The sequence below is a fragment of the Pieris brassicae genome, chromosome 3, assembly GCF_905147105.1.
Source record: "Pieris brassicae chromosome 3, ilPieBrab1.1, whole genome shotgun sequence".
NCBI lineage: Eukaryota > Metazoa > Arthropoda > Insecta > Lepidoptera > Pieridae > Pieris > Pieris brassicae.
This window is the reverse complement of record NC_059667.1, coordinates 5,750,504-5,765,617: the sequence shown is the minus strand read 5'-3', so window position 1 is coordinate 5,765,617 and position 15,114 is coordinate 5,750,504. Positions and strand designations below refer to the sequence as shown.

The 15,114-nt window shown below is 33.7% G+C and overlaps 3 protein-coding genes across 4 annotated transcripts; all 3 read left to right on the top strand.

Moving 5' to 3' along the window:
• The first annotated feature begins 233 nt into the window (after nucleotides 1-233).
• On the top strand, nucleotides 234-3,411 carry LOC123707761 (seminal metalloprotease 1-like). Its single transcript, XM_045658099.1, has 6 exons — nucleotides 234-301; nucleotides 537-695; nucleotides 978-1,084; nucleotides 2,534-2,741; nucleotides 2,944-3,080; nucleotides 3,313-3,411. The coding sequence occupies exons 1-6, from the start codon at nucleotides 235-237 to the stop codon at nucleotides 3,409-3,411; spliced, it is 777 nt and encodes a 258-aa protein (XP_045514055.1). The 5' UTR covers nucleotide 234.
• A 738-nt stretch (nucleotides 3,412-4,149) lies between these two features.
• LOC123707669 (seminal metalloprotease 1-like) lies at nucleotides 4,150-10,349 on the top strand. Of its 2 annotated transcripts, XM_045657940.1 has the most exons (7): nucleotides 4,150-4,485; nucleotides 4,716-4,931; nucleotides 5,264-5,373; nucleotides 5,542-5,749; nucleotides 8,841-8,977; nucleotides 9,272-9,452; nucleotides 9,529-9,742. In XM_045657940.1, exons 1-7 carry the CDS (start codon nucleotides 4,356-4,358, stop codon nucleotides 9,591-9,593), a joined length of 1,047 nt encoding a protein of 348 aa, XP_045513896.1. In that variant the 5' UTR covers nucleotides 4,150-4,355; the 3' UTR covers nucleotides 9,594-9,742. The 2 variants fall into 2 exon arrangements, with proteins under 2 accessions (XP_045513896.1, XP_045513895.1); XM_045657939.1 differs by having other exon boundaries at nucleotides 9,272-10,349.
• A 422-nt stretch (nucleotides 10,350-10,771) lies between these two features.
• On the top strand, nucleotides 10,772-14,992 carry LOC123707100 (E3 ubiquitin-protein ligase LRSAM1-like). The gene has a single exon (XM_045656893.1). The coding sequence runs from the start codon at nucleotides 11,129-11,131 to the stop codon at nucleotides 13,223-13,225; it is 2,097 nt and encodes a 698-aa protein (XP_045512849.1). The 5' UTR covers nucleotides 10,772-11,128; the 3' UTR covers nucleotides 13,226-14,992.
• Nucleotides 14,993-15,114: the final 122 nt, after the last annotated feature.

Below are 15,114 nucleotides of genomic sequence, written 5' to 3'. Positions count from 1 at the left end.
GATATGTCTACATAGTCCTTAAATGTCTATATTACCTTATCATATAATGCTAAGTGTAACGGAAGCCTTCATTTATGGTTACTTAATATTCTAGACGTAGAGTCCTGATAAGACTACATCGTCATATCTTAAACTACAGGTCGTCCGAATATTAGCAGCAGGATGCTTTTGACAGGCGTATTTATAGGAAATTTAAAGAAAAAAACCGCAGTGTCGCAAACGTTTTCAATGGACATGTTTTTATTATTTTTCGCTTTACTTGCTACGTGCAAAGCCGCCCCGCTCACAGAAGATGACAATGGTAAGACACTGCATTATTTCAGAGTTGAATATTTTCCTAATAATTTACCCTACATTCTTAAATCCACTAAACATAAGATATTTTTACGATTTTGATCACACGTTAGACTTTTATACATAATTATGCTAGAGTAACTATTTGCTAGTAATAACGCAAAAGCTAACTTGATTTTATTTAATTCCCTTTAACAAACAAAACATGCTACAAAATATTCCAATATATTTTTTTAATGCAGAAACGGAATTCGGTAACCATTTTGAAGGTGATATGGTACTCAGTGCGTCTCAAATGAGGGCAATAAACACCGCGCAAGATCAACGAAACGGCTTATTCGATGGCGCCAAGCGTTGGCCCAATCAAACAGTTATTTATTATATTGATAAAGACGATTTTGGTTTGTATATATTTTTTATAATTCGAATATATAGAATATTACAATTATAACAAGCAAATTTATAGCAATTTGTATAACACTGAGTAGCTGTGTATTCGTACATATAGGTTTTCAAAGAGTTATGAGCGTAAAAGTTTCTTTTAAGGCAAGTTAAGTTGATCGACCTTCCTAGGATGCACTAAAGTGGAGTCCTTAGAGTTGCTGCAGATTTAAAAAATCAAATCATTCATTCATGTTAACTGAAAATATGAATGTCGACAAAAACCGCTTTTATTTTCGTAGATGAAAATCAAATAAAAATGATCGAGGAGGGCATGGCCGATATAGCTAATAAGAGTTGCATAAAATTCAGACCACGTGCATCTGAAGAACATGCATTGAGAATTCAGGTATTTACCTAAATATATAATATACAATAAAGGATACGTCGTTTAATAAAATATATAATATTACTCTAGCCTTATAACCTTCCATCTAAGGCCTCACTCGTAAGAATTCTACAGTCAGTGTATACATGTCTATGTATTAATAGATTTCGGAAAACAAAAGTAATATTATTTATTTTACGATATTTGGGTGCGCACATGAAATTAATAGAGTTGCTTGATTATCAAATAGCTTGTTTTGTTGCTATAAAGCCATGAAGTTAACGTGATTCATATGAAAAACATGACTAGCGAATATTACAAATCAAAACAGGCTTTTTATTCAAAATCCTGCCAACGAAAGTAACCAAACTACTTGTGATCGTAAAGTTTTAGTTTCACTTTTTGGATATGTACAGACTTTTCTTTAATATATCGTCACTAGGTAACTGCTGGTAGTGTGAAAACAGACCAAAAATTATCGTTGATTTTCATTGTAGGTTGCAAATTAAAATAGCAAGCATATTCAGGATTCTGCACTAACGCGATTTTATAATATAATTCCTTGTAGTTAAAGATATAATGGTAAGGGGTGTCCGATTACTACTGAAACTTTATTATTAAACAATTGGTAGACAATGAATAGAATAAGTAGAGAACAAAAATTAATTTTTCAACTTTAATTCTGATGACTTTTTTACTGAATAATTCTATCAAAACCGACAAGAATAATGCTTTCATCGTATTTTAACCATAGAAGTGAAAAAAAAAATGATTTTCTGTATGTACTTAATAACTTTTTAGCGTGTTGGTTTGACGACTTTGATTAAATGATCATATAAAGCGGCGAGACTTTTTCCTAAAAATGATTGTCCCTTTTGAAAAGTCGGCAGCTTTTTATACGAATAAGTACAAAAGAAAGTAATTGCAATGATTATATGTTAAAGTAATACAGTCCTTTATGATAAGTGCTAAGTTGTTGTAAATTTAGACACCTGTAAAATACTTTTAGATTTTTTGACAGCGTTTTCATCTATAAACACGTATATTATATGCGGATATATTCAGTAGTAATTGACAATTCTTCAGACTACGTACAAAAGCAGTGTCGCTTATATGCGCAAGGCTACCTAACAATGGCTGTGCGTTGGTATGAAATGTTTACCTATACTGTAGCTTACGAGCGATGAGTTTGTACTTATAACGTTAAAGACATTTCTTTACACCAATCTCGTAGAGAAAGACGCCTTTGTAATGTGTCTGCATCAGTGGCTCTAATTATTTTTTACGAGATATTTTTTACATCATAATAACAATAACCTTAATAAGCTCAAAGAAGTAAGTTAATACAACCTCGTAAAGTTATATAGGTTACTGAGATCGTTAATGACTCGATCTTCTAACCCCATCCCATTCTCTTCTCTGTCAAATCGTGTTTACGCGCGATTTTGATATATGTTTAAATTATTTTAGGGTTCAGCAAAAGGGTGCTATTCTAATGTAGGTTTCAATACGGAAGATGACGACGATGAACCGAATCAGGTCTTGAATCTGTCTAAAAGATGCTTCAAGCACGGCACTGTGGTGCATGAAATGTTACACACACTTGGTTTCTATCACATGCAGAGTACATATGATAGGGACAATTACGTGGAAATTGTGTGGGAAAATATTAAGTCAGGTTAGTAACTACTAATTACTTTCGTCGGGTCACGAACTTATGGTACTTACATTGAAAAGTCACTTGTAAGTAGAAAGATATACGATACCATTTGGATCAAAACTTATTTTATTGTTTTTAATCTGCGAGAGTTAATAAAGAGTAATCTAAAAATGTCCTTAAATCAAGAAAAAAGTATTTTTCTAATTTTTAATTATTCCAGGACACGAGCACAATTTTGCCAAATACAACAATGACACTGTAACAGATTTCGGCGTTTCATACGACTATAATAGCGTCATGCATTATCCAGAAGTGGCATTTTCCAAGAATGGAAATAAAACTATTATCCCATTGCAGGTAAAATGATTCTCATTTTTATCAAGAGATTATTAAGAATAACCTGGCTGTGCACTCAATTTGTTAACCACTAAGCCACGGAGATGGTTATATGCAATATTCCTATAACTTAATCTAATTTGATGCACTCAACGTTATCGTCTTATTCGTGTGATATAAAATACTTTACCGTTACCTAAAGTGTCAATTTTATGCATTGCATTTTTCAAGCTTTAATCTTGTGATATTTTAGGAAAATGTACAGATCGGACAAAGGCAGGGCATGTCGGAAAGTGATATAGTGAAGCTCAATAAAATGTACTGCGATAATGATGAAGGATATGCTACGTAAATAATTAATGTAAATTTGAATATTTATGATTTTGAAAAACGTGTTTAATTTACAAAATAAAGTTCTTTGACAGCTGTAGCTGTAGTTTCAAATAAGATGCGATTGATTTCAGGACTCACTATCTTACTAGAAGATAGAAAAGGAGTTGTGTTACATTATATACCTTATTAATTACTTGGCCTATTGATTCTTTCGAAATTACAAATATCTCTTTCCTCACACAACAATACACCTTAGTTTTGCAACATTCGTTGCATTAGTGTAAGCTTACATTTTTTATACTCTTATACAAATCACTCGTTTAATTTGCCAATTTAGGGTGAAAGCGTGACCACTGCCGATAAATATTGCTACAACTTGCTCTTATTGCTCGCTAATAATGATACACTACACTAAGTGTGTTCCTTAAGTACTGACTAAATTCTAGATATCTTTTCAATCTTCAAAATATATGTAAAGCATATCAGGTAATATTATATAATGAGGTATCTCCTGGTTAACAAAACCTTAAATCTTCTAGAACTTTAGCCCCTGATTACTCATCTGTACAAGTATTATGATAAATATAGAAATTTTAATGTTGGCTATTTGTTACTGTTGTATACATACATTAAAAAATAAAACAAGATAAATAAAAATAGATTTTTATCAAGGTCGTATCTGGCGTAAGTGGTGCAAATAATTTGGCAATTAATTCTTGCATGGAGCGTATTCCGTTTCTGTGACGGCACGAGTACTGTCGCAAGTCAGTAGCGCGCTTACACCTTGTGAAATGGTTGTCTATAAAGCTATATTAATCCCAGACCCGCCTCGATGGGTTTTGTTGGCAAAAAGTTCTTCGTACTGTGCATTTTTTGCCAAATATTCACGTGTACCGTTAATATGACACAATTTAATGAAACAATCTAAAATACTTTACATCAGTTATCTAACTTTATAAGACAATGAAGTTGATATATTTTGTGAGTTTCTTGTGTTTTTTTATTGTGAAGTGTGGATCTATGTCACAAAGTGAAATAGAAGATTTTGCGAATTTCATACAGGAAACATCTCACTTGGATCAAAATCTAAAAAGTAAGTTTGTTACTTATCGTATTTAAAGATATGCACACATTTCAAAACTTTCTCTTTGTTGTAAAACCTGTCCTTATATGGTGAATATCTATTTTAAAAAATACAATCGAAATATATCGAACCTTTTTAGTTACGCATTGAATTTGTTGTAATTCATAGAATTATCTTAAAAACATTATTATTAATAATTTTATATGAAAACACAAAAACACTTAAATTATGTTTTCAAGGTAAGGATCCCGAAGCAGACTATGATGAAGATGAACCAATTGACAATGCTTGGGAAGAAAGTGGGAAATTCGAAGGAGATTTAATTTTAAACGATCGGCAGCGTCGTATGATCGTCACCAATGTTGTAGAGGGACTTGCTCGTAATGGACTAACTGATAGCACAAAACGGTGGCCAAACAATGAAGTTGTTTATTTCATACAGCGAGAACACTTTAGTAAGTATTTCTCTCTCTTTATCTTATACCAATATAGAATTACAGTTAGATTAGTAAATATTAACATACGTAGTACTTCAAGTTTCGCCTGCCAAGCCAAACCTGCTTAAATATATATATATATATGTATCTGCTGTTGTATAATTTTTTGAACTCTTAAATGAGGTAATAAAAAATGCGTTATTAACAAGCCTACTGGTAATTTTTATTAAAGTAATATACATTCGCTAATTATATACTTGCTATTAATGTAATCCATACTGTCATACTTACCTACAAATTATTTAACCTAGTTTAGTATTTATATATATATACCTTTTTTTTAATTTCAGATCTTGATCAAGTCCAAGCCATTCAAGATGGCTTAGACGACTTGGCTCGCGCTTCCTGCGTAAAATTCATTCCATTCAAAAAAGGCGATCGTGATGCGGTGGTTATACAGGTAAACAATACTATAATTTTATAGTCTGATAAATTTATGTTATTATCATATCAAAGCGTAATTTTTTTAGCAAACGAAAATATATTAAATGTTAACACGAAGATTTTCTAGTGTTTTTGAAGTAATAGTTGAATGAGTTGGTTGATTTTACCCATTGTAACTTTACAGGGTAGTAGGCGCGGGTGCTTCTCTCAAGTGGGTTACCAGGGCGGCTTCCAAGTACTTAACTTATCTGGCCGTCACCCAGTTGGGCGTGGCTGTTTCCGCCACGGAACTGTTGTTCATGAACTTCTACATACTCTCGGATTTTACCACATGCAGAGTAGTCCCGATCGAGACGACTATATCAATGTGCATTGGGAAAATATAATACAAGGTAAAAACTATTGTCATGTCACAATAGCTCTGTTCTAAGATTATACAGGTGTTATAATGGATCAAATGTAAATGTTACTTGCTTGATGCAGGTTACCGTGTCATTGACATGCTATGTATATCTAAATTAATGTGTAGAATATTAATTCGCTCCTAGTTCCTGTTTAGGTCGATTAGGCTAGGCATTTATTTACATTTTGTGTACGCGTCTATATTAATTTTTATTTTATTATTGTTCTTTAGAGATATTAATACTTAGTGTGGCCATAAATACTGTTACAAATAAAAATAAATTACATTTGACTTTAGAATCTGTCATTTTTATATTAATGTTCATTGTGTTTTCTCATTTTGGCGCTAATTCATTATAAAATATTTTGCGATATTAAAATGGATGGGGTGATAAAGGGAACCGAATCGCTGTCATTGCATTAGACAAAGTCATTTTTAAAACTCTCTATACGCTTTGTATTAGTCCAATATTTGTGTACCGGGCTATTAAAAGGTACGAGACCTCTTCTATTTGTGACAGAAAAAGATCTGGCCGTCCACGTAGTGTTCGTACGAAAAGGGTGGTCAAAGCATTAAGGGAAAGAATTCAAAGAAATCCTGTCCGAAAGCAAAAGAATTTATATCGAGAGATAAAGATAGCACCTAGAACCATGTCGCGTATATTAAAAGATCTATTAGGACTTGTAGCCTACCTAGGTAACACTGAAAATGTTTAGAAAATGGAAAACCACTCAATGTTGAAAGTTGCCATACTTTTGTTATTTTTCGAAGTCTTCGTTCTCTATACACATCGTCGCATTCGATGGAACCACTGAGAAAAGCATGGGTACTAACATGGTGTACGAAAATGCCATCCGCCGCATCTTCAGGGCTCGAATTTCGCGGTACAAGTGAACACCTCGAATGTTATCTTTAATTCTTGGGAATAAATGAAAGTCGCAGGGCGCCTGCTTAAGACTGTATGGCGGATGACTCATTATCTCGACACCTGCCATTGTCACATATTCAACAGTCCGTTTTGCGGAGTGCGCTGAAGCAATGTCGTGGTGAAAAAGGATCCTGCTTCGAGGGCGCTGCTGTCGAATTTTTTCCAAGACAACAGGCAAACAGCGATTGACATACCAGTCTGCAGTAACTGTGCTTCCATCTTCTAGCACAACTGTCGCGAAATGACCTTTCCGACCAAAGAATGAGGCAATCATATTTTTTCCTTGACTTCTTCCTTTCTTTAGTTGGGCGATCCTCAAAAGGAAACAACCACTGAGGTGATTGTCTTTTGGTGTCGGGTTCATAGCAATATATCCAGCAAATTTCCTACGAATTGGTTCGGAAATACTTCAGTGGGCTGCTGGTTCCACATACCGGTGGTGCGCGGCAAAAATTGCCTTGAAAAAAGATCAGTCGTGGAACGGCGGACGTCAAGGTGATACGAATGGAATTTTGTATTCTGCCTCGACGTCCGATGATGAAACTCAGCTGCAGGTATTAATCCGAACAACTCCTTTGAACACTCTCCATGGTAAATTCGATAGAAGATGCAGAGTGACCCCACATCTCTACGCAACGCCAAAGGATCAAGCCGCTCGGAGAGAGATTGCTCGACGATTCGAACCGCTCTTCGCTGAGCACACCAAGTCTTTTGGAGGCTAATTTAACCTTTCCCTCCAAATAACCGCGAAACTTAACGTCGTTCGATACGTCAACGCCAACTTATCTAACATTTGGCGACACCAGTCCATGCGAAGGTGTTTCTGTTCGTTGGTTAAAGTATGGGGACTCTATCTGTTACAAAGCTTTCTGACGCCTAAATGTTTGTGTAATATTTTTTGAATTCGGCTCATACCGATGCCTAGGTTTGCCCATATCTACTGATAGGTCACTCTCTTATCTTCCTCTATCATGCGTCGCACAGCACTGATGTTATCTTCGTTAGTAGTCGCTATTAAAGGACGTCCCACACGCGGATCATCATTGAGATTGCTACGTCCACGCTTGAACTCGTTAAACCAATTGTGAATAGTGGCACGAGATGGGGCTTTATTAAAAATGCTAATCGCAGCCTATAATAGATGTGTTGTTGAGTAAGCCCACAACGAAAGTCGTAATAAATCATTGACCAGAAATTTTCTCGCGTTAGGTTCATTTTCATGTGTACCAAGAGTTTTTTTAATATAATTATGGCAATAGTTTTCACTTTATGCCAGTTTCAAGTAAAATTGTATCTTTTTTTTTAAATATAATGACAATAGTTTAACAGGTTAAAATCGAAAAAAGTTAAAATGGTAAAATCCAAACAACTACTAAAGCGGTACGCAAAGGATGATCACAGAAAAATTTTGTTTACGGATGATATTTTTTTTACAATTGAGCAATATTTTAACAAACAAAATGACCGTATTTATACTCAAAGCTCTAAGAAAGCTTGCCAATTATACAGAGTGCAACGTGGGCACTATCCGTCTTCAGTGATGGTTTGGTGGGATATTAGCTATGAAGGAGCGACTGAGCCATACTTTTGTGATACCATACTTGAGAATGTAGTGAAGCCCCTTAACATCACCATGTTTAATAACAAAGAACGGTCCTTCCAGCAAGACTCGGCGCCGAGTCATAAAGCTCGGTCTACAGTCTTGGTTGTAAACGGACGTTTAAATTGTTTTATATTTATGTATTAAACTAACACGCTGTAAAAGTTAAAAAAAATATATTTGCAATAGATTTTTTTTTCTTTGTTTCAATATTTATGGCAAGACTAGGTATACTTACGCTAGAGTAGTATTCTACGTAAAATACTAAAAAACTCGTGGTTTATTTATAATGACTTATGTGTAATTGCGGTTTATTGTATATATTATTGTATATGATATTAGCTAGTCAGGCTGAGTGATCTCGGTTCGATTGAAGGGTTATAGGTTATGAAGGGTATATTGTCTTCATTTGGAATGTGCAAAAGGATTATTAAACTTCCTGGCTAATAGACTCGTAGGAAAGTAAAGTATTTTTTCATAACAGGATAGACGACAATTTCACTTGATGGTTATTTCCCGTGAGTAATATTTTTATTTTTATGTGTGTTTCAGCTGCTCGACACAATTTCCGCAAATACAACACTTTTTCCGTGTCCGATTTTGGAGTCGGCTACGACTACGAGAGTGTACTGCATTACGGTCAAAAAGCGTTTTCTGTCAATGGACAGGACACTCTAGTGCCAAAACAGGTAAAGATGATTAACAGTCTTAAAAAATACTTAGAACATTAGAGTATTCCACTGATTCTTTTGTAGTGTTAAGTTAAAAAAATTGGTAAATAAGTAATTTTTTTGATAAAATGAAAGGTAATCTCCTAGTACGGGTATGTGATTTTAATGTATTTGGCCCCGCGAACCTCGTACAACGGCATTAAAACTAAACTTCTATTCTATTCGAATAAAAACGTTAAAATTACCACACAAACCTCACTCTTATACCATATATATTTTGAAATTAAAATTTCAATCGACTTTTTATTTCAGCTGGGGGCGAGTATCGGCCAAAGAGTTGGTTTATCACAAAAAGATGTTCAAAAATTGAACAAAATGTATTGTGACGCAGACTCCGACCTGCTTTTAGACGACTCATCCAAGACACCTGTGCTTAAAAAGAAAACTAGCAAAAATAAACCCTTTCAGGGTCGTGGAATAGGGTATCATCAAGGTAAAACCGTGGTGATAAATCTAGCTGATGCACAAACATATAAATTGAATGATAATGATAAGCTTAATGATTTTAGCGGAGCGAAAAAAACCAGTATGCCTTCAATGTCTGTTCAAGGATTTGGAGTTACTCAAGAGATAAATGATTTTCCTATAACCAAAACTATGCTATATAAAATGAAAGATGAAAGTAACGATTTGCAAGGAATATTACATAGATTTTCGAATGTAGTCAATAGTAAGATAAACCCGTCAGATGCCAGAAAGTTTGACTATGAACATTCCAATGAATATAACACTCCAATGCGAGATCTTATGCAACCTAATCCATACTTAAATCAGATTCAGAAAAGTGAGTGGTACAGAGAACCTGTTGATAAACCCCAAGATGATGAAGAAATATTAGCAATAAGGAACAAAGGAAATATGTATGACCATTCAGACAGTGTCCGTTATCACACTGATGATAACGAACGAGAAATCGGATACAATAAAAACATTGCGTATCAAACTAATAATCAAGATTATTCACCAATCAAGGAAAACAGAATAAATAACTATAGTGGATTACGCACTTATAAGGAAGATGCACCATATAATCATGACCATTTATATGACGCTCCTTCTTTAATTTATCAAGAATCTGGAAAGTTTTTAAGTACAAAATCATTTTTAAACGCACCAGAATATCATAAAACTACATCAAATGAAAGTCAGCGGCAAATGCAACAATTTCAGGACATTTATTTAAATAATAGATAGTTATTTTAGAAATAATGTGCTAAGCACAATTTAAAATATTTAATATAATAATGATAGTAATTATAACACAATAATTCTGTACAAAATAACATATTTTTAACATTGTTTTTTTCTGTATTCCTTTTTTTGCTTAAATTACTCCGTGTATATCTATTAACGGGATTTGGCAACATGGTGAGAATATAGATAAAACTAACCAATGACAGATTGGCTTAACTGGTTTTATGACAAATTGATTTTATTCCCTATCATAGTGATAAATAATTAAGGTATAATTATAATATTAATAGGTTGACAAAGGTGATACTATCTCGGATGCCAACCACTTTCAACCTACGCAAAATTTAGCCATGCAAACATAAGTCTCCTTTTTAGGATTTATTTTATATTTCTTTTATTTTTTTAAGCATAAGGAGGACTAGAAAATAATGGTCTTAAATATTTTTTACTATTAACGCGATTTCTATGCTTTTTCTTATTCTAGAACACAATCTATAACCGTTACTAAGTACATACACAGCCTAAATAAAGACAATGCTCAAGTCATGTGTTTAGTGCTGGGGCTTTCTGCAGAGTAGAGCTATTTATTACGTGGAGTTGGCCCTGTCTGTCCTTCCCACGAATACAATGACACTTTACAGATTCATCTCTACTTGATCTGTGCTTTTGTGATCCATCTGTCAGTTCATTGATTTACTCTTACTCAGTACTAATTTCTATCAACGCTGTAGTGATATATTTTCATTTCTCTTTGTGAAAATAATATTTGTAAGTTAATTAAATAATTACCGCCATCCATTTTAGGATTAGAATTTAGGCAACAACTTAGTAACGTCGCTAATGAACGATGAAACTATACAATGTTAAATATTATATGACGCAGTTTGTACATTGTATCCTCTTTAATTTACTTTAATGGGTTGTGCTGCGTCGGGTGTAAACCGAACAATAATGATGTTTAATAGACACGCTCATAATTCGTCGGAATGTCGTGCAATACTGGACCGAAAGCTCTATATGGCAAAAGAATCACCGGAACCGGAGTTTGACCTATCAGGTTGCGATTTGAGAGAATTGCCTTCTGGAATATTTTCAATATGTAAGGTTTTTCGTAAAGATTACTTATATTTACAAAATAACAAGCTAAAAACATTAGAAGAAGGTGGTCAATTAGCAGATCTTCAGTTGGTCAAAACATTAAACATCAGTAAAAATAATTTCACACAAATACCTAAGAATATTAGGTTTCTTCTTAGTCTCACAGAACTATACATACAAGAAAACCAAATTACCTACTTGCCAGATGAAATAAAATGTTTGCAAACGCTCAAAATACTAGATGTCTCAAGAAACAATTTAAAAAAATTAAATCCAGTTTTGGGGCAACTACAAAGCTTACGTAAACTTATTATTATAGGTAACAAAGACTTGAATGAAATCTGTATAGAACTCTGTCTTGCTTCAAATTTATGCTCAATTGAATTGGATTATGAACAATTTCACATACCACCCCCTGAAGTTGCTATTAGGGGTACTGAAGCAATAATGAAATTTCTTTGTTTTCAAGCAAATATTACTTATACACCACCTGTGCCAGATAGTGATAATATATTTCCAGCTTATGTTGGAAATCCGTCTGTGGACCTCTTCACTAAACCCAGAATTACATGGGAAGAAGCAGAACAAGCTGTTCAGCAAAAGGAAGACCAAATATATAAAGCAAATCAAGTACAGAGAGAAAAAATGTTGTCAAATGTTTTAAAAGAACAACTTAGCTTAGATATAGAAATATCTAAAATACATGAAGGTAGAGAACTAGAAAGGCAGAAATTAATAAATACTATACAAAAGGAAGAACAAAATATTGAATGTTTAATTAATAGCTTCATAGGATATGATAAACTAAAGCCTGAAATCATTCAACAACAACTAGCACATGAGCAGTTAGAACATGACCATTTGTTAGAAATTACTAGGCAAAACTATGATAACATTAAAAGAAGTGACATATTAAAAACAATGCAACAAGTATTAGAAGAAAACTGCTCAGTAGGAAAGTATATGAAATATTATAAAGATAATTTAAATGATGTTAAAAAGAACTTGTTAATTCAAGAGACTATAGTGGATGGAAAATTGGAACAATTACTAAATGAAAAAGATCATCTTAGAGAAGGTCAAGTTCAACTACTTTTAGAGGATCAAGATGTACAGAAAGCCATGGTATCTTCATTATTGGACCAAGTTGATGCCAGAAGCTGGAGTTTAAATCAAGAGATATCTTTAGTCTCTTCACATTTAGCTAAATTAAGTGTTATTGAACAGGAAAAGAAAAAAATTAACATAGTTGATAATTATAATCAACTGCTTCAACAGCGAATACATTTAGTTACTTTACTGGATGACCTTTTTATTCAGAAAAATAAAAGGAGGAAGCAATTAATTGATACTTTGCATGAGGCAGAAAATGAATGTAATAATAAGACAGATTTTTGGTTGCAGAGCTATAAAAAGTTGTTAGATTGTGCACCTCCATCTCTACTAAGAATTGGAAAATCCTTGGATCCAGTTCTTGTAAATTATCTATTACAAGAGGGTGTCATACACTGTTTACCATTTTTGGTTAATATTTTGTTTTCTGATACATCCTTATTAAATATCACAGCCCAAGACTTAAAACTATCAGGAGTATCCTTGAAAATAGACCAAGAAAATATTATAAAGGCTATTAATAAATATGTTCTGAGTAAAAATGGAAATGAGTTTACGTCTTTGAGTACAAGTGCACCACCATTACCTTCTGAAGATTCCCAAAAAGGAGTCTTAAGTCAGGTAGAGAATAATATGTCTCCGGATGGCGAGTGTGTAATATGTATGGAATGTAAGTCTCAGGTGGTGTTTGTGCCTTGCGGTCACATGTGTTGTTGTCAAAGTTGTTCACAGAAAGATATCAGCAGTTGTCCAATGTGTAGATCAAGTATAGAAAGAATTATAAAAGTATTGATAGCATAGTTTTAAATCACTAATTTGGTTGTGAAGTTTATAACAACAAGACATGTTAAGGGTTGATAATTGCATAAAGGACCTTATATTATACAACATACAGTAAGGTTACATGATGTCATATAGTAGAATATACATTACAGTGATACTGTTATGGCTGTGAACAAGATTTAGTCACTTAGTTTTGATTTTTGGGCAAGGAGTATTCATGTACAAAACTTGCTTTAAATTCCCATTCTTTACTAAGTGTAAAAAACCATTCAAGATTATTTTATATGTATTAATAATTAGTTTACCAACAGTTCTACCTTCAAAAGGTACCTCTATAACACAGCACATTGGACTTGATCATATCCATTATTGATCATTTGTGTAAACAAACATGTAAATGAGAAATTTCTTGCCTTGTGATCTAATCTAGTAAATTAACTATATTGTTACAATACAGGTATTGTTTGGTGTGTTTACAGTCTACACATTTTGCTATATTTCTTCTCACTAAAAACAATCTTTGTCTATAGAAATATTTATAAGGACCACTTATAATATTGGAAACTGTACCTTAGTAATAGACTATTTATATTAAAATAATTTTAGGTTGAAGCTGGGGAAATTGCTTAAGAGGAATAATAAATAGAAAAAGTAATTATGAATAATTTATTGCTCTTTATTATTACAATGATGTTGATTGCAATGGAAAAATACTCAATATAATTATGATTTAATTAATTTTTCAGATTTCTATTGAAGATGTGTGTAATATGAGATATTTTTTAATATAAACCACTGTGATTTATTTATTTGAATTTTAGGTTTATTTTGTTGTTTAAATAAGAAATTCTTAAACTAACATTGTTCGCTTTATTGTATGATGGACTAGCAATAAGCAGGCAATATGTAATATTATAATATGTATTTCACACTATAGGTAACTAAAATAATTATATTTCATGACTAACAACTATCAAAACACCACACTGCCTTTGTGACGTAATCAATTATTGTATTGTATTGTTGATGTTTTGCTTTATGCACCATTAAATACACAATAAACTGTTATTACAAATAAATAGTACTACTTATTACTTTAGGATTTTAATTTTAAACAGAAATAATTATTAAATCTCAAAACATTTGTTTCCTTATTTGACATTTAATGCTTACTCAGTGCTATTACTAGTATTTAGTCTGAGCCCCAGATTTCTGTATGTTTCGTGATAATTGTTCGTAGTAATTGCTACACCCTCCCTAGCGAGGGGGGTGTTTTTCCCTGTTCGGGGCGTGTGCCCCCTTCAGGTGGTGTGGCGGTACGGGGGCGGGCATATAGCCCTTGATGGGGGCTGCGGCGCGCGGGGAGACGCGGTCTCTACCCGCTGCGCGCAGCCGATGGGGTCATATCTGGGGTGTCAATCCGGTGGTGAGCGGGCCAAGGAGTAATCTCGACTTGGCCCTGATGTCGTGATCGGTGGTGGTATCGGGCAGCTTGCGCGGCTCGCGGTCAAGCTCCGCCGGGTGAGACCTCCGGTAGATTAATCTTATGTGACCGACACACGCCGACGATTATTTCTTGATATGATCGATGTTTCTCTTCATCGTACGAGCGAGAGTTAAATGCGCATATAAACCTTTCCTTTATATAACCGGTGTTCGAACCTTCGACCTCAGGGATGAGAGTCGCACGCTCCAGCCAGGGCTAGGCCGACACTGTTTATTTTTTAAGAGAAGTTAAAATCCTCTGATTCCTGCATTATAAAAACTGTTTACCTAAGAAGATTCCAGAATCCTAAACATATTACCGGTTACTAATGTGTGGTTCTTACTCGCCGCATTATTTATACTAATAACAGATTGGCGCCAAACTGAGAAATACGGAAATTTTAAATTATCTAGCGCTCATG

Coding starts and splice junctions, on each gene's coding strand:
- LOC123707761 (XM_045658099.1), top strand. CDS start 235: ATGTTTTTATTATTTTTCGCTTTACTTGCTACGTGCAAAGCCGCCCCG. Junction 302..536: donor GCTCACAGAAGATGACAATG/GTAAGACACTGC, acceptor TTTTTAATGCAG/AAACGGAATTCGGTAACCAT. Junction 2,742..2,943: donor GTGGGAAAATATTAAGTCAG/GTTAGTAACTAC, acceptor TAATTATTCCAG/GACACGAGCACAATTTTGCC.
- LOC123707669 (XM_045657939.1), top strand. CDS start 4,356: ATGAAGTTGATATATTTTGTGAGTTTCTTGTGTTTTTTTATTGTGAAG. Junction 4,486..4,715: donor CTTGGATCAAAATCTAAAAA/GTAAGTTTGTTA, acceptor TATGTTTTCAAG/GTAAGGATCCCGAAGCAGAC. Junction 8,978..9,271: donor ACACTCTAGTGCCAAAACAG/GTAAAGATGATT, acceptor TTTTTATTTCAG/CTGGGGGCGAGTATCGGCCA.
- LOC123707100 (XM_045656893.1), top strand. CDS start 11,129: ATGGGTTGTGCTGCGTCGGGTGTAAACCGAACAATAATGATGTTTAAT.